Consider the following 18,973-nt stretch of genomic DNA (forward strand, 5'->3'; position numbering starts at 1 on the left):
ACTGTTGCTTTGGGTTGTGTTGTGGTGAGCCTGGCAGTTGCAATAGCTAAGTGATCCACTCAAGCCAACCAATATTTAGTTCCGCTCACACGTGACCGCACCCCTCCACTTCGGCGTTCACTACTGGTGTGCGCAATCTACATCGTTTCACCCACCAGTGGATGGCGCGTCTTGGCAGTTGTTCGAATTTGATTCAAGCTCATGCATTGCACCCTAAGTGGGCCTGCACGCTGTATATATGTTCTATGGACTGAATGCAACGATCTGTGTGGCAGTATGAACACACGGGAGCCTTTGGCTCCTTTCCTACAGAGACAATGGACACAACGGAATGGAAGTCTTCTCGCCGTTTACTGCTGCGAGAGCGAGGCAACGAACTGCGCACGCTCGTTTGCCGGCAGCGACGAGAGAATCCGCTGGAAGCCCTCCATGACGCCGCGCTGGTTCGAGCCGGCCCACGAGACGATGTTGCTTGCACAGTAGTCGTCACGGATCTGCTGGACAAAGTCCTCGACCGCGTCGCTGCTCTTCTCGAGGAAGGCCGCAACCTCGCCGTCGTCACCGAGTTCCGACGGCATGAGCTGGGCGAAGAGATCCTTGCGCTCGGGGTAGGTGAGGTCCGGGTTGGCAGCCGCAATCTTCTTCATGATGCGGACCTCAGACAGCTTGCGGCGCAGCGCCCAGTAGATGGCACGACGCGAGTTCTCCCAGTCGCACGGGATGCAGTTTGCCTTGGCCTTCATGCGGCCAGCACGGTCGTGCAGGTCAGCGAACTCGGTCGCAACATTGTGGTACGAGGGTGCGAGGTGCTTCTCACGGGCCTCGAGGGCAGCAGCGGCCTTGGCCTTATCCTCGGCGCCAACAGCGCTCTCGGCAGCAGCCTTGAGCTTGGCGTACTCGGGGTCGAGGCGGGCCATCGTGGCCTGGACACGGGGCCGGCGGTACTTGACCTCGACGATACCCTCGGGCTCGAGGACACCACCACGCGACTCGTTGTCGACGTACATGGTCATGTACTCGGGGTTGATTGCGGGGTCGAGCACGACCCAAGCACCACCACGGAGCTCACCGTTGGGGACGAGGTAGACGATGATGGGGTGCTTGTAGCTCGACAGACCGTCGACAATCTTGGCACCCTCCTTGAGGATAGCCTGAGCCATGTCCGACATACCACCCGAGAAGCCACGGAAGTTGGCGAAGATGATAAGCGGGAGACCCTCACGGTTCGCGTCCTCGATGGCGGTCGCGGTCTTGCGCGAGCTGTCTGGGAACCAGACGGTACCAGCGAGAGCCACACGGTTCTCGGTCGAGTTCTCGTTGGCAGGGTCCGCGGGGTCGATGCGCTCGATGGTGCGGGTCTCGGCGGCAATGACGGCGACTGGAATACCGTTGAGACGGCCACGGCCGGTGACAATGGTCTGCGCCCATCCGCCCATGGTCTCGAAGAACGAGCCGTGGTCGAGGATACCAGGACGGAAGCCGTCGTCCTCGACAGCACCCGCAAGGAAGTTGCGAGGGTCGTAGGGACCCTTGGGCGGCTTCCAGGCAACATCACGGTCCCAAGAGTCGCCAGTGGGGAGGATGGGGATGGCGCTGCCACGCTTGGCAGGGATGAACGTGAGGTAGTTGACGATCTGGAGGGCACCGTCAAGGTCCGAGCCAGCGGTAAGGTGGGAGATACCGTTGCGGTACATGATCTGAGGGCCACCGAGCTGGATGTTCGAGGTGTAGACCTCCTTACCCAGAACCTTGTTGATGGCCTGGGCACCAGTGAGGATGATGGGCTGACCCTCGACCTGGACGACACGCTGGCCAAGACGGACAAGGTAAGCACCGATACCGACTGAGCGGGCGGTGACCATCGAGATGGTGAAAATGTCGTCGTAGGCACGCGAAGTCTCACCAGCGATGAGACCCGAGCCCTTCAGGCACTCAACACCGAGACCGTCCTTGAGACCGATGATGGCGGTGATCTTGTAGCGGCGCTCACCAGCGATCTCGATCTCCTCAGTCTGGACAGAGCCTTCGCCCATGGCCTCCAGCTTCTCGAGGCTGGCGGGCGTGAGGTAGAGGTAGTCGAAGCCCTTCTCGGGCTTGGCGGCATCCTTCCAGGCGACGTCGAAGAGAGCCATGACCTCGTCGGCGAGACCGATGCGGGCACCCGAGTTCGCCGACAAGTAGACACGGGGGAGGCCGTGCTTGCGAGCGTACTGGGTAGCCTTGTAGAAGTACTCGTCCTCGATAGGGCCAAACGAGCCAATCTGGTACGTAATGTCGTTGGAGATGACGACGACGCGGCGGCCCTTGGGGTACTCTGGGGTCTTCATCGTGTAGACCCAGGAGACCATTCCGCACGAGTTCATTCCAGGCGGGCGGTTGACCTCGGTGAGCTCCCCATGCTCATCAAGAACAAGCTCAGTGGCCTGAAGAAGGTCAGAGGGGATCTTGACGTTGGGGAGCAGCTGCTGGATCTGCTGCCACGTCTTATCGATAGCCTGGCGGAACAGGTCGGGGAAGTCGTACACGTAAGTGGTACCGATAACGTGAGCCTGGTAACGCTTGGGCTGGAGCGACTCCTTGGTGGGGTAGGGGAAGTTGACGGGCTGGAGGTGGAACTGGCCCTGATCGCCGATCGACTTGAGGATCGTCTTGCCCTTCTCGTTGGTGACTTCCTGGTATGCCTCGTACTTGACAACGAAGCCCGAGACGTTCTCGATGAACGCACGGATGGGGATCTGGTTGCCGTCCTCCTCCTCAATGACAACGCGGATCTCGGCCTGAGTGACGCGGAGGCGCCAGAGACGCTTGCCGTGGCGCTCGATGAATCCCGCCAGGGCCTCCTGGACGTCGTCGAAGCTGACGTTCAGCGAGTAGACACAGTTGACGCTGATGTGGTTGCAGTCAGCCTGGCGGTACTCCTGCTGTGCAATCTCGAGAGTGTCGAGTACGTCACCAACGAGTCTGTCGGTCTCCGAGATGAGGTACTCAGTCTGCTTCATCGTACCGCTGAAGCGGCCGGGACGGAGAAGTGCGCGGACGAAGAACCTAACGTCTGACGAGTTCTCACGGCCAACAGCCTGGTAGACGTGGATCTGGCGGTTGGTCGAGGGCTTGGGGGTGATCTTGAAGTTGGAAAGACGTCCAAGCTCGAGCTGGTAGGCAAGGGCGGGCTCGATGTTACGGATCTCCTCCTGCTCCTTCCAGAAGCCGTCGGCACCCTCACGGAGGGTGATGTACGAGGGGTACTGGTCCTTGCGGCAGACAACAAAGGTGATGCGGCGCGAGCCAGTCTTGGCGACAGCCTTGACATTATCGTTGACAACGGCGAGGAACGCCTTCAGGAGCTCGGCGTCCAGCACCTGCTCGTCGTGGAACAGGCGGAGCGCGACGTTGAGGACGTTGGGGTCACGCGCGTCATTGCCGTACTTCTCACGGAACTCCTCGCGGTCGAACGAAGGGTAGCGAGTGAGGAGCGAGGCGAAACCATCCTTGAGCTCCTCAAGCGAGTTGTACGAGGTCATCAGACCGAAGCGCATGGGCTCCGACTTAGCGTGGACGAGGTAAGTGAGATCGCTCATGCTGGCAAGGCGAGTGATGTCACGCGACGAGTCGACGCGAGGAGTGCCGGCCTCGAGACCCGCACCACCGAACTTGAACTTCCAAGTGACGATGTTGGGGCCGCCAGTCTCAGTGGACGGCTCGTAGTCGAGGTGCATGAGGTTGTACACGCGGTAAGCGCGGCGGATGTAGACCTCGAGGGCGGCAAGGACGACCCATGGGTCCTTGTAGTCGAAGAAAGTCGACAGCACGTCGAAGACCGTGTAGCGGGAGTCGGTGATCTCCTTGAGGGCCTCACCGGACGGAAGGCGGTGACCGCTGCCGGCCTCACCGAAGTAGCTGGTGGTAATGGCAGAGTTGAGGATGCGCTCCATCTGGCCGAGACGCTCCTGGTAGCTAGGGAGCGAGCCAACAATGAGGACCTCCTTAGCCTTGAGGGCCGCCTTGGATGTGGGGCGGCTGTCGAGCTCGGAGAGACGAGTGAGAGCCTTGGCAACACCGCTCTCAGTGGTCGACTCGGCCTTGGGCGACTCGCTCTTGACGAGGTCAAGGAGCTGGAGTACAAGCTTGGTCTTGGAAGCAACCTTCGAGTGCGAGAGGACGAGCTTGACCACCTGGTCCAGGTCCTTGTTCTCCTCACGGAGCTTGAGGACGATCTCCTCCTGGGTGAGGGTGCTGTCGGCGAACGGCTCCTCAATCTCGCAGAAGTAGTTGAGGAGGTCGGCGTAGATCTGCCATTCGTGGACCTTGAGACCATATGCAAAGGCGTCAATGAGGGTCTGGAGAGGAGCGATCGCGGCAGTGACACTCTGGCGGTCCTTGAAGTCGACGTTCTCGTCAATGAAGCTGTCGATGGTGCGCTTGAGCTTGTTCGAGGGGAACTCGAGCTTGTCCTTGCGGCAGGTGTCAATTATCTGGCGGACCTGCTCCTCGAGCTTCAGCGGCATACGGCCGTGGAGTGTCGAGAGGACGTCGTGCGCGTTAGCGAACGGGAGGTCCTGGTCGCGGAGAGTGGACTGGACAACATTGAGCGAAGCGGTGACAGCCGAGGTGTTGTCGTAGCCGGCAAGGTTGTCGTAGAGGATCTCGAGGTGCTCGCGAAGGCGCTGATGCGGCTTGGTACCGTAGCGGCCGTTCTTGAGCTCGAAGCTGGGGAGCATCCCAGTGAACGGCTTGGCGAACTTGACCTTGGTAGGGTCGTCGAGGGTGAGGATACCGATGAGTTCACCCTGGCCGAGCTGGGCACCGGGCTGCTTCATGAACTGCGCAATACCGCTCTCAGTGGTAGTGACCGGCATGATCATCTTCATGACCTCGATCTCAGCGTAGGCCTGGCCGGCGTCAACGTGGTCGCCGTTGTCGATGAGGTAGCGAACAAGCTTGCCCGGCGAGGGCGAGCGAAGCTGAGTAGGGTCACGCTCATCCTCGATCATGCAGGTCTGCTGGTTGACCGAGACGACCATCGCGCCAACCTCTTCGCGGTAGTAGACGGTGTGCGAGGCGCCGTCAAGCGAGATGAGGAGACCGCCGTCGCTGAGGCTGCGGCAGCCGACGTAGATGCGACCGCCGTTCAGGTAGAGGGTGAACTGGAGTGGCGCAGACTTGGCCATGGCGAACGAGTAGCGGACGTCATCGTAGATGAACTCGGTCTTAAAGAAGGTCTGGAGAGTGTCCTTGGTGGGAATCTGGCCACGGTCGAGGATCGACTTGTACTTGCCGACCGACGCCTCGTAGGCAATGTGGGCCTTGACAGTGGCACCACAGATAACAGCGAGGGTGGTGTCCGGGCGCTCTGAGGTCATACCCTCGGCAATGAGGCCGTCAAGCCACTGAGTGGTGATGGTGTTGTTCTCAAACTCCGGCTTCTCGAGTAGCTTGATTAGGTACTCGACAGTAGTGCGGAACTCGCCGCGAATGCTAAGCTCCTTCAGAGCGACGACCATCGACTTGCGCGCCTCGCTGCGTTCCATGCCGTAGGCAAAGATGTGGCCGAACTGCGAGTCGGCGTACTCGTGGAGACCACCGGCCGACGAGACCGAGAAGTAACCCCAGACGTTTGAGTTGGAGCGGAAGTTGAGCTCAGTAAGAGCACCAGACGAGGGCTTGAAGCCGGCGTCTGGGTTTTCACCGGTGATACGGCAAGCAATAACGTGGCCCTTGGGCTTGGGCTTGCGCTGGGTGAGCGAAGATCCGGGCTTGTCACCGTCAAAGTCGATCTCCGTTGAGCCGTGCGGGTCCATACCGTAGAGAGTGCGGATGTCGCGGATGCGGTGGAGAGGGATACCCATGGCAACCTGGAGCTGGATGGCCGGGATGTTGCAGCCCGACACCATCTCGGTGGTGGGGTGCTCAACCTGGAGACGGGGGTTGAGCTCGAGGAAGTAGTACGAGTCGTCGTGGTGCGAGTAGAGGTACTCGACTGTGCCGGCCGAGACGTAGCCGACGAGCTTGGCAAGACGGACAGCGGCCTTCTCCATCTTCTCGAAAGTCTCGGGACGAGCGATGGTGACGGGAGCCTCCTCAATAATCTTCTGGTGGCGACGCTGGACCGAGCAGTCACGGCCAAAGAGCGAGATGGCGTTACCGTACTGGTCAGCCATAAGCTGGACCTCGAGGTGGCGCGCCGCCGAAGCGAGCTTCATGATGAAGATCGGTGAGCCGGGAACCTCGCTGGCAACCGCCTGGTAGGCCTGCTTGAACTTGTCGCCCGAGTCAATCATGCGGATACCCTTGCCACCGCCGCCCTCCGAAGCCTTGATCATGACGGGCCATCCGATCTGCTCGGAGCGCTTGAGGCCCTCCTCCCAATCGTGGACGCAGGCGTCGTCGTACGCCTTGTCGGGGACGGTAACAAAGCCGGAAGGCGAGAGGACAGTGTCGGTGATACCAGTGCCGGACCAAGCCATGCAAGAGACGTCGGCCGATTGCGCGACAATGGTCGACGAGATCTTGTCACCAAGCGAGTGCATGGCAGAGGCCGGGGGGCCGATGAAGATAATCTTGGCCTTGCCCAGCAACTCGGGAAGGCGGGGGTTCTCCGAGGCGTGGCCCCTGTAGAAAGAGTTAGTGTGGGGCTCAAAATTGGGTTCCGGGCGATTAGATAGGGCCGCGCGGCGCCACCGGCAGTCATCACTCACCAGCCAGCCCAGACGGCGTGCACACCGGCACGCTCGGCAACGTCAACAATAAGGTCGACATTGGCGTAGTTGTTGTTGTTGGAGCCACCGGGGACCTCGACGTAGCGGTCCGCCATGCGGATGTACTCCGCGTTGATATGGAGGTCCTCGGGAGTGGCCATGACCGTAAACTCAATCATGCGGTCGGAGCCAAAAGTCTCATACGACCACTTGCGGACTGAGCGGATCTCCTTGACGGCCGCGATACCGTTGTTGGCGATCAGGACCTGTGTACGTCAGACAAAACCCCACAAAATCGCAAATCGCCGCCTTCCTTTTTCATCTCACTCACCTTGCTAATTACGGTGTGACCACCGTGTTTCTTGACGAAGTCCGTGACCTCGCCAGTAGGGGCAACGTCGACAGAGTTGCCGCCTGCGATGCGGGAAAGTCCATTGGGACCAAGAAGAAGAGTTAAGAGCGATAGAGACGATAATGTACAAGGTCGAGTGGGAGAGGGAAGGTAGTGTCAGCTACGTCGGTCATGAATGTGTGCGTGTGTGTGTGCGTGTTGGACAGGAGTTGGTCCGCAGATGCAGCTACTGGTAACCTGCGTTTGGAAGGACCCGAGCGCCATCCAAAGCTTCAAGGCCGTCGCAACCCCAACGAAAAAGAATGACAACTGGAACGGTTACTCACCAATGAATTGGGAGACGCGCGAGTGGTCATACTGACCACCGGCGGCACCACCGTTGGCACCGCTGGGAGCGACAGCGGCCATGATGGCGTTGTAGTGTTAAAGTTGCACAAGTGTCCCAGCTGTAAAGCTGTAGATTGAAGTGTACGAGGGAGAGCCTCGGGGCAAGATGGTGGAGCTCGTTGGAGCCGTGTGTGATTTAGGAAGACCTCCAAGCCTTGCCAGCGCCTAATGAAGGAGAAGGGGGAGGACGATGGAGTGAGTGAGAGTAGTCACGGCACAGAGGCGTTCAAGTAGACTGGCCGAGAAGTGGAAGAGGAATGAGAAGAGAAGGGAGGGAGAGTGATGGCGAGAAGAGAAGAAAGGGTAGAGATGAAGGTATCGGAGGAGGAAGGGGGGGGGGTGAGAGTTAGAGTGCGGGGCAGGGGTTGTGTGAGAGAGTGCCGATTGAGCGCCGGGGTTGTTGCCTTGGATTCGGCGGTGAGGTAACCTTAGATGAGCCTTTGGGCAAGTGCTACAGGTGCTGACCTTTAGGCGCTTGTCATGGGCTACTGGATAACTGGGGACCTGGGACATGGGACACCTGGGAGAGTTGGATAGGTGGGGTGGAGAGGTCAGCCGGCCAGCCGAGTGCCCTGGGCCATGGGATAGGTGGGCCTGCGGGCAAGATGCGGAGCAGGAACGCATCATCTGGACCTGGATTCTCTACCTGATTCTGTTACCAACTTACCCACCTCCACCCAGTGACCACTGATCCCTCTTTCCCCATGACATACAGTGGGGCAGCGGAATCTGTTCGGCCACCTTCGGCCACCCAGAGTAATCCCGCCCGGTTCACTCTTCACTCTGCACTTGCCCCAATTTTCGGCACTTGGCCCATTTGGCCTCTGATCATCTGACAAAACCATACTAATTAATCACTCGGTCTAATATTATAATATTCCATCCTCTATCTACTAATCAAATCCCACGATAAAGCCGCCCTCCTTGTCTCATCTCAACCCCATCGTTTCAATTGCTGTGGGAGCCAAACCCCAAGTCCTCCATAGCTTATGCATCCCAAAACAGACTCCAAGTCATCTGCTCTACTCTACTCTGCTGGGCGCTATGAGGGTGGATACCATGACCGATTGGCCCAGATGTCATCTTCTGCTCCATCGCAATCTATCCGCACTGCTCCGATACCAGACAGGCACCGATTCTCCCTGGTCTCACCTCCCACACAATCCCCCTGTCTGTCATGTTGCATATCACCTGCAACACTTACATCACCTGCATCACCTGCATCACCTGCATCACCTGCATCACCTGCATCACCTGCATCACCTGGATCACCTGCGCCACGCAGCCACCTAGTTATACCCATGTCTTATGAATCATCTGGCCCGTGCCAAAACCTCGAGTGCCTTTCTGCTCTCCGATCTACTGTCATACCTACAATACCTGTAATGCCTAGCCAGCTGCCAACTTGCCAACTTGCCAAGTTGTCAACTGGCCAACTAGCGGCGCTCATTTCCGCCTAGCGCTCTTTCCGCGGTTCCCACTGTACCCACGACACCCACCCTGTACGACCCTATGTAATCATCACGTTGATCCTCATATCATCTGATCTCTTACATGGTGCAGCATGCAAGCTGCATTACTCCCGCGCGCACATCCAGGGGAGGCCTAGAAATCGTTCAGGCACCACCTTCAAGCCCAGTCGGGGATACTGGGGTGCATGGGGTGCTGGGGTGCATGGGGGCCTTGGGGGGGAAGGATGTAAAGGGAAAACAAGAGCACGTTGCATTGGGGACACCACGGCTCCTCGGCTTAAGTCGGCCATTTACCCAATCCATCGTAACCAGCCGTGCACTCCATGGGGCGACTTTTCTCCTCTCAACACCGGCAACAATACATAGAAATGACAGTCACAACATTCTGGGGAAGGACAAGGGTAAATGACCAGTCAGGTTGCCTCCAACGTGCAGACCTCATGGTGGTGACTAACCGCGTATCTCCGGGACTGGCTGGTCCAGGCGAGAGGCGGATGATGGATGGAGGGATGGCGAAGGGTTCACATGGGAGACTCTCCGATGTTGGCAGGCGATAGCGAGTGGGCAATGTGATGCGAGCCGAACGTGATCTCGAAGTTTGCAGCTCGGTAAAATCAGGGCTCGAGTTGTCAAACACACCGAAATAGGTCACCGCACTAACTGCCGTCGGATGCCGAGATGGCTAGTCGCCACGAGCACGCCGGCCGCGACCCGTCTGCGAACCTTGGATCCGGCTCCAGTCGCTCTCACGTTCAAGGATCGTGGCCTCCTCCATTCTCTTCATGTCGTTGAGGGCTTTGCCAAGTACCCATCCAGACTGGACAGTCGCTGTGCGCTTCCCACCAGCTGTGGCCTGCGCCGCCGCTGGCCCGCTGGCATTCGCCAAGCCGGTGCCGGTGCCTGCTGCCGTTCCAGCCTCTTTGTCGCCATCTGCACCCTTGCCTCGCCCGCGCTTCGTGCTCTGCATGCTGGCCTGGAAGCCGTTTGGTGGTGGTTTGACTGTCAGCACGGATGAATCCCGGCTGAGGATATCGTCCGTGTTGATAACAGCGAGTTGTGGGGCCAGTAAGTTGTGGAGCATCAGGTCGTCACTGTTCTTGGGCCCCTCCGGGGGGCTCGACGTTCCCGAGTCACCACCGCTGCGGAGGTTGAGCGGCGTATCAGTGCGCGATGATACCGAGCGAGGCTCAGCACGGTTGATGATCGGGGCGCGGCGTGGACGCGGGCGAGTCTGTGCCTCGAGAAGTGCCTCTGGACAAGTTAGCTTGCTGCTCGTCGGCGACTTGGAGTTGGGAACGGGGCCATTTCCGACAGCTGGTGCCGCTAGCCATTGCCGAAACTCACCAGAAACGATGTCCCCTCCTTCCTTCTCCGCCGTGAGCTTGCGCCGACGTTCGTCCATGGCGGCAAGTAGCCGTGACCGGATTTGGTCGCGAGCCTCCCAGTACTGCTGCTCAATATGAGCTCGTTCGCTCTTGTACATTCGCTCTGCCTGCTCAGATCTGATGGTCAGTCACGTGCTCGTTCCTTAACCAAGCCCTAACAACCTCCCTCCACCAGCATCACCCCAATCTGCGCACTCACGCGTACTCGTAATGCGTCTCCGATCTTTGGAGGAACGCGTCGCGCTCGATAGACTTGGGGTACAGGCGGAGAAGGTACTTCTGCGACGTGGGCGGCTGAGTGTTGACAGCCTTGTTCTCGTTGTGGTACTCCTTGTATTGTTGGGAGAATTTCCTAGGTCGTCAGTGGGCGCACAAACGCCATCCATCCTCAACCACATGCTCTCGTGGCACCGTACGCGCGTGATGCGTGTTACTGCAAGCTGCGATTGCGCAAGGAAGGTGAGTCGAAGGAAGGCTACTCACTCGTCACGGTGCTGCCAGCTTGTGCTGTGGAGAAGCTCTATCTTGTTGACAGTTTCGCGTCGCTTGCGGTCGCGCTTCGACTCCGCCGCTTGAGGTGGGAGGAGGTTTGAAGGCGGCGCAGCGTGGGCCGAGGTGTGAGGTCTGGACATGGATGCTGTCTGATTGAGGTTGGATGGATGTGGTCAACAATGGAGGAGAGGGGGGTGTCGTGATCAACAGTGGTTGAGCACTTAGGATGATCTAAATGGTGCACTCGAATAAAGTTGGTTCAACCCGTCATGGTCTGTGCGACGGTGGGTGGCGGACAGGCACATGCGCCATTTGGCCACCACCACCTGGCCACTACTACTGTACACAGACAGACCGTGTTAACTTCACCGCTTCGACTCATCCACTCCATCTCATACTCCCAATATCCATTCCTCCTCATCTCAAACCAACCAAACTCGCCTTCACCACTCACCGGCGCCATGTCCGCCAACGCGGCCAACTCTTTCCATTCCCAGCTCTCAGGCTTTCGCTGGGCGAACTCGGTCCAGGACGATTCGGCTGGCTCGACCAACAACAATTCCTCTGGCAACATGTTCAGCCGCACATGGAATAGTTTCAGTGGCTATATCCCTCTGAGGAACGAAGGACAAAGCGCTGAGGAGGAAGCGTATTTTGCACTCTCAGTAAGTAATCGTACACTACTTTTGGGCTTCAACAACTGACACTGGGGATTCCCTGCTGACGGCAGCGATGGGAACGGTGAGTGCACAGACAGCGCGCGGGAGCCTGCTGAGACCGTACAGCTTCTTGGGATTTATTGCATGCTGCCTCGGAGGGATGGCCTGCTTCGCTATCGCGTTCCTCTTCCTCCCCATCCGTGAGTAACCACGTACCCCGAAAGGACATTAACGAGACTAACTCGTACAGTCGCTGTCAAGCCGCGCAAGTTTGCACTAGCCTTCACCCTTGGATCGATCCTCTTCATGATGGGTTTTGCCATCCTACATGGCCCCGTGAACCGTGAGGGATCCTGCCTACACTTACTGACCTCGCAGATCTCAAGCACATCATCTCAGCTGAGCGCCTGCCGTTTTCTGTCGCGTACTTTGGCTCCCTGGGCCTCACTCTCTTCTTCGCCATCGGTATCCGCAGCACGATCGGAACTCTCGTCGCCGCCATCGTTCAGGTGAGCTTCAATGTCATGTCAGACTCCAAACTGACATCAGGTGGTTGCTCTGCTCACATATCTTGCTGCGTACTTCCCCGGCGGCGTCACGACTCTGCGCTTCGGTGGACAGATGGCGTTTCGCGGAGCATCCAATGTACTTCCGTTCTAGACATGTCATATGTATCACATTCTCGGTGCACCATAGACCATAGATGTTGGGTTGCTGAGATGAGATGGGGTGTCAACAAAATACTTCCGTCCGCGGTGGAGGTGGTCGTCACGCCGAGATGTTCCAAGTTGAGCATCACACTGTCTCACTCAACTCATGCCGGCGCCCGCTTCTGGAGGTGCTGACACCTTGTCAATCCCTTCCCGGCTATCACAAACGTGGGTTACACATTAAAAACATCTGTTAACAAGTAGCCTCGAGCACCAAGGAGCAGTCAATGTTGTGACGTACAATCACGGAGCGAAGTACCTCCTCTCGGGCTCGAGCGATAGGACGATCAGGCTGTGGAACCCGATACTGGGCAAGGAGATCAAGTCCTACAAGGGCCACGCACACGAGGTCCTTGCGCTGGACATGTGAGTGATTGTCCTTCTTCACCCTCCTGGACCTTCCTCTGATGCCAGCTCGCATGACAATGCGCGCTTCGCGAGCAGCGGTGGCGACAAGATGGTGCTCCTGTGGGATGTGATGAGTGGGCAAGTCCTCCGGCGCTTACAAGGCCACTTTGGCAAGATCAACGCGGTTGCGTTCAACAACGATGGCGGAATCCTCGCGAGCGGTGAGCTTATGCCTGGTATGCGGCTGACATGAAGCGGGGTTCGACGCCAAGGTCATGCTCTGGGACATGCGATCGCAGGCGCGGGACCCATTGCAAACGTTCAAGGATGCGACTTCGTCCATCACGAGTTTGACGATTCCACCAGACTCTGTTGAGGTCATCGCGGGCAGCGCAGACGGGCACGTACGCGCGTATGACCTGCGAATGGGCAAGGTATTCGAGGACTGCATTGGACGTAAGTGCTTGGGCGTGACGGGAGTTGATGACAGATCCCGTATTAGCTGTGACAACCTCGCCCTCGAATCACCGCGAGACGATGCTCGTCACCTCAACCGACGGAAAACTGCGTCTTTTCGACCGCATGAACGGCAAGGTAGGGTTTTTAGGTGATAAGAGCTGACCGCGAGGTCCTCCAGACGTTCTCAGGTCACAAAGTTGCGCAGACACGGTCCAAGCCGGCGTTTAACCGTGGCGAAGGAGCAGTGATTGCCGGCGACGAGGATGGCAATATTTGGAGCTGGAATGTCCTGGACGCCAAAGCGCTGAACAACGGACCAGCACAGGTGCACAAGAAGGCAATTACATCCGTCGTCACCAACCCGAACGGGCGAGAGATGGTGACGTGCAGCCTCGGTGCGTACCTGTGATCTGCGTCGCTTCTGTGACTTGTGCTGACCATGCGCAGACGGCACAATCAAGATCTGGAGCAAGTAGGAGTTTGGATCGACTTAGACGGCGCCAATGCGCGAATCGTAAACTGGCCGTCATTGCCCTCTTTGGCGCAGGGCCTGTATGTACCACCAACTTCCATATCTCACTCGGATCCTTCCATGTCTCAGCTCGGATCCTCGGTCCCCGGAACGGGATGAGTCCGACTCACACGCCACAAGATCTGTCAACATTACGCCGCACAGACTACATGTATTGTGCGCCACAACTGACTGGAGCCCAAAGTCTCACGCCACGCCTTGGCCAAACATCAGGACCAACAACAGCAACCTCTCACTGTCACTATCACCACTTCCACATCCATCTCAGTGCGAACATCTTCGTCGTTCTAACTAAATCAAAATGGAGGTGTCCTTCATAGTGTACATCTGTACGTGCGTGTGGATCGCGCCGTTTGTTGACCCCAGCTCTGGCCTTCTTCACCTTGTTCGGTCTAGTCCTTGTACTGCTGCTGCACCTTTTGCCGTCTGCGATGACCGGTATCCCAACTATCAAGCGGATCAATACAGTGCTGTTCATGTTGGTGATCAACGCGGCCGTGCGCTGTGCTATTGCGGCCGTAGATGTCACCGCAAACAGGAGCTCAAGCCGCTCAGCCTGTTCCATCGATTCCATCTGGTGAGTTGGGTCCTCCAGCGGAAGGGGTTGCAGAACTGACAACAGGACTATGTATACAACATACGTTGTGTAAACAGCAACAACATTACAGGCACGTAGGTTGGATGGGACGCGTGCGACTCCGTGTTTCCCGGGTCAGCTGGGCCCTGCCCGCCGCCGTGGTAACTGGGCAACGGACTTGGTCCAGTGGGCCTAAGGAATGTTGCGATCAACCCCGATGGCTCGAACGCGGAACCCGTTTCAGCGAGTTTGCTGGGTGCTGGGTTCTGGAAGAAGTCTTCGCAGTGGCCCCAGTCATAGCCTGCTAGATGATGTGGGGACGGTGGGCTGGGTGCCTTCTCGAGGGAGGATGTGTGTGCTGTTGAAAGCGGTCAGATCAAGCACAGTGTGTTTTGTGGTCAAAAGAGTGGGGCAGTTCCGAAACTGAAAGAGTGGACCCAGGGTCATGTCGGTTTCATTATAAGCATTCTGAATTGGTTAATCCACGGGTTCAGAGCATGCATCGAGTCGCCGATCAAACCAGCAGGCTAACGCGCCCGGCGGCAGGCGGACGGCGGACAACCATTGCATCTGTGGATCCATCGGAGAACTGGATGACGCCTCAAGCCTCAAGCCTCAAGCCTCAAGTCTCAAACCTCAAGCCAAGTCGGCGCTCACCATTCCGCAACGGAACGAGGAATGAGACTAATGTCGAACCCTCGAAGCGATGCTTTCAAAGACTATACTCTCTCTCAGCACACGCACCTCTTCTCTACCAAAGTTTCAGTCGGGCGCAGCCGTGACCCGAATGATGCGCTGATGGCACTGGCACATACTGCAGGCGCACCCTCGCCACCCCGCAGCCAAACTTGGTCTCATGACAGCCGAACTCGCCGCACTCGCAGCACCCTCGTGCACCAGTACAGCTTGCCTTCCTCGTTATGACACAGCCGACGTCAGCATTTGATCTGCGCATCCCGACAAAGCAGTGACATGCCTGACCTGACAGGCCACCGGACGGACGCCCGAACAAGATCTGACGCACTGACCTTCCATTACACGTCTCCTTGCTAACCCCCCTCCCCCTCCCCAAGCATGGCAGAAATCCCCCATCTCATTATCATCCATTCTTCTCTTCTCTTTGCCTTTTTCACCACCCTTCCTTGATCCTTGGATCCTTTGCCAACACCATGCTCCTCATCGCCCTCCTAGCGTTCGCCGTCGTGCGCGCACAGGCACCCACACCCATCTCGGCCCTTTCTGTCTCTTCCTCTCAACCTTCCTCCCCACCTTTCCCCATCCTCACATCAACCATCTCCTCCGCGGTCTCTAGGCCTCCCACTTCAGCGCCAGTCTCGGCCTCGGTCTCATTGTCGAGCGCGTCAGTTCTCCCCTCCATCACCTCCGTCAAACCCATCGTGACGATAACAATATCGGGCGCGAGCATCCAGACCAGTCCCCCCAACTCCAGCTCTAGCTCAGAGATGAAGGGAGGCTCAATCGCGGCCATAGTCCTCGGTATCATCTGTGCCCTCGAGGCTATTGTCATTGTACGTCTTGCTTCTTATCCGGCTAACGAAAGGTTATCCTCGCCCTCCGCACGCGCAACCTCGCTCGCCGCTCGGCCCACCTCGCCATGACCCTCCGCGACCGTCCCCCGCCCGCTCCACCTATCATGACTCCCATGGCCGTCCCGCTCATGAAGCCCATGAACGTCGTGCACCACGTCGCGCCGCCCACGACTATCGTGCGCAAGGTCAGTCGCAAGGCACCGCCGAAGTATGACGACGACGACAAGAAGGAAGTGGTGTGATCTAAGTTATGATGAGGGATAAAGGGTAAAGGGGAGGGGAAGGGATAGACACTGTGGGAACGGACACTTTGTGTAGCTGTGCATTTTATCGGCCACACGGCACGGTCATTACTTTGTATTACATGAATCGTTGTATGTTGGGGTTCTCGGGGCCTTCGCGATGTCACGCCATCACCTTCTCGCCCGAGAAGCAACTGGCATGCGGCGACCACACACCTGCACTCTTTGCGCATGAACCCGGCTCCGCTGTGGTGCATCGCATTCCCTTCCTTCCGTAAGCTCTCTGTCGGATGCTTTCTGCCGAAGACAACTAGGCAGCATGTTGGCCACGTGCTCTTAGAACTCGACCTTGGCGCGCACGCCATGTCGAGACGCTTCAGTTCGGTCATCAACTCGTCGAAGTGTTCCTGGTCGAGGCCCGCGACATGGTGCAGATTGTACCCATGGCAACTGGCAACTTGCAGTTGGAAACTGGGAGTGCCAAGTGTGACGCTCAAGCTGGAGATCTGGACAATGTGCCAACTGGATGGTTAGTCGGTATGACAACAAGTTGAGATTAGGAACCAAACGTGGCGTGAGCAATTTGCAGTTTCCCTCTCAGAACCGACCGGTTTCACAATAAATAGTGTATATACATTAACTATGCCGCGCCACCGCCAGCTGGCGTTGCAGCTCAACAATCACTGCCCTATTGGACGTTGGTTGGTGGGGAGAGGCCACGTCCCTCTGCACCGCTATGTTGAATATTCGAGAGTGGCAATGAGGGGGGCGCGCTCGACTGGACCACCAGTGTTACCGCCTTTACAGAGAATTTGAGGGTTGGCAGAAAGTCGGTTTAAAGGGAATGGTCCCAATGTGAATGAGCGTTGTCTCCTGGCAGCCAGCTGTAAAGGCAGGCACTGGTCTCCATCACGTGCAACTGATAACGGGCTTTGTCTTGGATCCCAGCTCATTGTGCGCCACCGTAACCTCGGCTTTTCCCCTACTTTATTCCCTACGGTCCAACTGCATCACTTCCGCCACGGATTCGCGGCCTGGCAATCCGCCTCATCCTGGTCAAAGTTGGGCGCCCCGTGGCTTAGGGCTATCCGAGCGTCACAAGTACTTCTCCACTTATCGTACACGGACATTCGCGTGGCGCGACGGCGACTAACAGCCACATATCAGGCATCGCACGGATAGTACATGATCCAAATCCCTGAAAGTCGTTGTAAGTCTTCTACAACGCCCGAGATCTGTCATTCAACTCGCACTTGATTAATCCACCTCCTCTCACCTCTCGGGCACTACCTATACATCCTTGTCTATCACAACTTGTTACTTCAACCAGTGCTGGCTCATGATCTGCTGCACAGCCATGAGGGCCCAGTACCGCACGTCGGGGTTCTCGCTAGTCATGAGCTGCATGACGCGCGTCTTGCCGTTGCCCTCGTTGAGGAGCTGCTTGCTCTTGTCTCCGCCGTACTTGACGAATTTGGCGACGTCGTTGCAAGCAACGGCCAGCACGACGGGGTCGTGCGACGTGTTGAGCAACTCGATGAGGCGGCGCACGAGCTTGCCGTTCGCCTCGGTCTGGATGCGGCCAACCTCGAGGCGCCAGAAGTCGTCGCTCTCGTGTGCGGGAGACCAGACCAAGTGACCAGACTCGAGCTCGGAGACGTACTCGTCAAATGTCGTCAGGCCCTCGAGGCGCTCCTTAAGCTCTTCCTTAAGGAACTGGAGGTCCTCGACCACGTCCTCGTCGCTCCACTTGCGCTCGGTGAGAGAGTCGACAAAAGGGAGCAGGCGCACGACGAACATTGACGGGAGGTTCTGCGAGGGTGCAAGAGTAAGCAGGTTCTGCTGTCAGCTTGCTTTTCAGGTGATTGAGCTGGGGAGGCTTCAAAATGGCTTGGCCAAGGAAGCAGACGACAGGAAGCAAGAGTGAGCCATCGCGCAGCCCTTCGCAACCAAGCACAACTACACTCACCCGGAACGTGGCCACGATCACACGGATGACCTTCTCCTTAACGGCCGATTTGGCAATCTCGGTGAACAGCGCAACGATGTCGTACTTCTTGTCCAACCCCTCAGCGGCGTTCTGCTCAAACGATAGCTGCCAGATGCACGAGATGGCCCCGTACTGCTGCTGCGGCGAGATGTTGTCCTTGAGCCACTTAACGAGACTGCTGTCAGCTATGCCAAGCTAACCGCAACTCACCCCGAGATGCAATCGCCCTGCTTCCACACCGCGGAGCGGAACTGTTTCTTGCCCAGAACAGCGTTGAGCACCTGCGTCGCAATGTCGCGGGACTGGAGGTGCGGGCCGTTGATAAACGACGCGAGCGACGTGAGCAGAGTGGGGAGAAGCTCGTCCGGGAAGTCGGTCGAGTCCGTCCTGCTATCAGCTGCGTAATGGGAAAGCTAAAGCTCACGCAATGAGGAGCGCCAATATCCGAAGGCTCTCGAGGTGGACAAACTCCTCATCCGTGTCCATCGTGAGGCACTTGACGATGGGCTGGTACGGGTCGAGCGGGTTGTCCTTGCGAAGGTCGTGGAAGTAGTGGAACGCCTTCATGTCCGCGAGCATGACCGAGATGGACACGAGAACGGCCTGCACCGTGTCGACGCGCTGCAGTTTACGCAGCAGGTCGATGTAGAGCTTGGCATACTGCGCGCCCTCGGTAGCGATCTTGTGGCCGCGTTGTGAGAGGGGCTGGAGTCAGCTTGTTCAGGCAATGAGCTGGGACACGCGTCTTCCATTATACGGCGACGTATGTTGTTGCGGTACACCGCGCTCTGCGAGCACACTCACGAGCCTGTCAAGAGAACGGATGAGGGTGCATTCCTCCTGCGACAGCAGCTTGGCGCGCTGGTAACCCTGGCGTCAGTAGGCAGCATTAGCCTTCCTCACCTCCCAGGGGATCTGCCTGGCAGCGAGCTTGGAGAGCTGGTCGTCCAGGTAAGGGCTGAAGAAGGGCGGGGGGATTACTTCGACGGCTGCCATGGTGCCGAGGTGTGAGATGTACCGCCGGCGATGGTGTCGAGATGCAACGGTGACGGCTGGCTGGATGGGTGGGATGGTGACGCACAGAGTGGGGGTCTAAATGTAGGTACCATATAAGTTGCCTCCA

The 18,973-nt window shown here is 57.8% G+C and overlaps 6 protein-coding genes across 6 annotated transcripts; 3 read left to right on the plus strand and 3 right to left on the minus strand.

Annotated features, from left to right (window-relative positions):
* Window positions 1-350: 350 nt before the first annotated feature.
* Window positions 351-7,455, minus strand: ACC1 (uncharacterized protein; the record flags this gene model as incomplete). Its single annotated transcript, XM_060600893.1, has 4 exons — window positions 351-6,609; window positions 6,696-6,961; window positions 7,027-7,109; window positions 7,374-7,455. 4 exons carry the CDS (start codon window positions 7,453-7,455, stop codon window positions 351-353), a joined length of 6,690 nt encoding a protein of 2,229 aa, XP_060457442.1.
* A 2,133-nt stretch (window positions 7,456-9,588) lies between these two features.
* CcaverHIS019_0409980 (uncharacterized protein) lies at window positions 9,589-10,923 on the minus strand (the record flags this gene model as incomplete). The annotated part of the gene is made up of 4 exons (XM_060600894.1): window positions 9,589-10,157; window positions 10,251-10,408; window positions 10,491-10,643; window positions 10,775-10,923. 4 exons carry the CDS (start codon window positions 10,921-10,923, stop codon window positions 9,589-9,591), a joined length of 1,029 nt encoding a protein of 342 aa, XP_060457443.1.
* Window positions 10,924-11,244: 321 nt separating this feature from the next.
* Window positions 11,245-13,435, plus strand: CcaverHIS019_0409990 (uncharacterized protein; the record flags this gene model as incomplete). The annotated part of the gene is made up of 12 exons (XM_060600895.1): window positions 11,245-11,448; window positions 11,514-11,524; window positions 11,569-11,642; window positions 11,693-11,785; window positions 11,821-11,951; window positions 11,992-12,068; window positions 12,357-12,518; window positions 12,567-12,721; window positions 12,756-12,956; window positions 12,991-13,094; window positions 13,129-13,354; window positions 13,407-13,435. The coding sequence occupies 12 exons, from the start codon at window positions 11,245-11,247 to the stop codon at window positions 13,433-13,435; spliced, it is 1,467 nt and encodes a 488-aa protein (XP_060457444.1).
* Window positions 13,436-13,792: 357 nt separating this feature from the next.
* On the plus strand, window positions 13,793-14,141 carry CcaverHIS019_0410000 (uncharacterized protein; the record flags this gene model as incomplete). Its single annotated transcript, XM_060600896.1, has 3 exons — window positions 13,793-13,820; window positions 13,858-14,068; window positions 14,114-14,141. 3 exons carry the CDS (start codon window positions 13,793-13,795, stop codon window positions 14,139-14,141), a joined length of 267 nt encoding a protein of 88 aa, XP_060457445.1.
* A 1,096-nt stretch (window positions 14,142-15,237) lies between these two features.
* Window positions 15,238-15,860, plus strand: CcaverHIS019_0410010 (uncharacterized protein; the record flags this gene model as incomplete). Its single annotated transcript, XM_060600897.1, has 2 exons — window positions 15,238-15,597; window positions 15,630-15,860. The coding sequence occupies 2 exons, from the start codon at window positions 15,238-15,240 to the stop codon at window positions 15,858-15,860; spliced, it is 591 nt and encodes a 196-aa protein (XP_060457446.1).
* Window positions 15,861-17,177: 1,317 nt separating this feature from the next.
* On the minus strand, window positions 17,178-18,846 carry VMA13 (uncharacterized protein; the record flags this gene model as incomplete). The annotated part of the gene is made up of 6 exons (XM_060600898.1): window positions 17,178-17,699; window positions 17,830-18,025; window positions 18,061-18,237; window positions 18,275-18,555; window positions 18,655-18,711; window positions 18,754-18,846. The coding sequence occupies 6 exons, from the start codon at window positions 18,844-18,846 to the stop codon at window positions 17,178-17,180; spliced, it is 1,326 nt and encodes a 441-aa protein (XP_060457447.1).
* Between the last annotated feature and the right edge of the window lie 127 nt (window positions 18,847-18,973).

The sequence above is a fragment of the Cutaneotrichosporon cavernicola genome (assembly GCF_030864355.1).
Source record: "Cutaneotrichosporon cavernicola HIS019 DNA, chromosome: 4".
In the NCBI taxonomy this organism is placed as follows: Eukaryota; Fungi; Basidiomycota; class Tremellomycetes; order Trichosporonales; family Trichosporonaceae; genus Cutaneotrichosporon; species Cutaneotrichosporon cavernicola.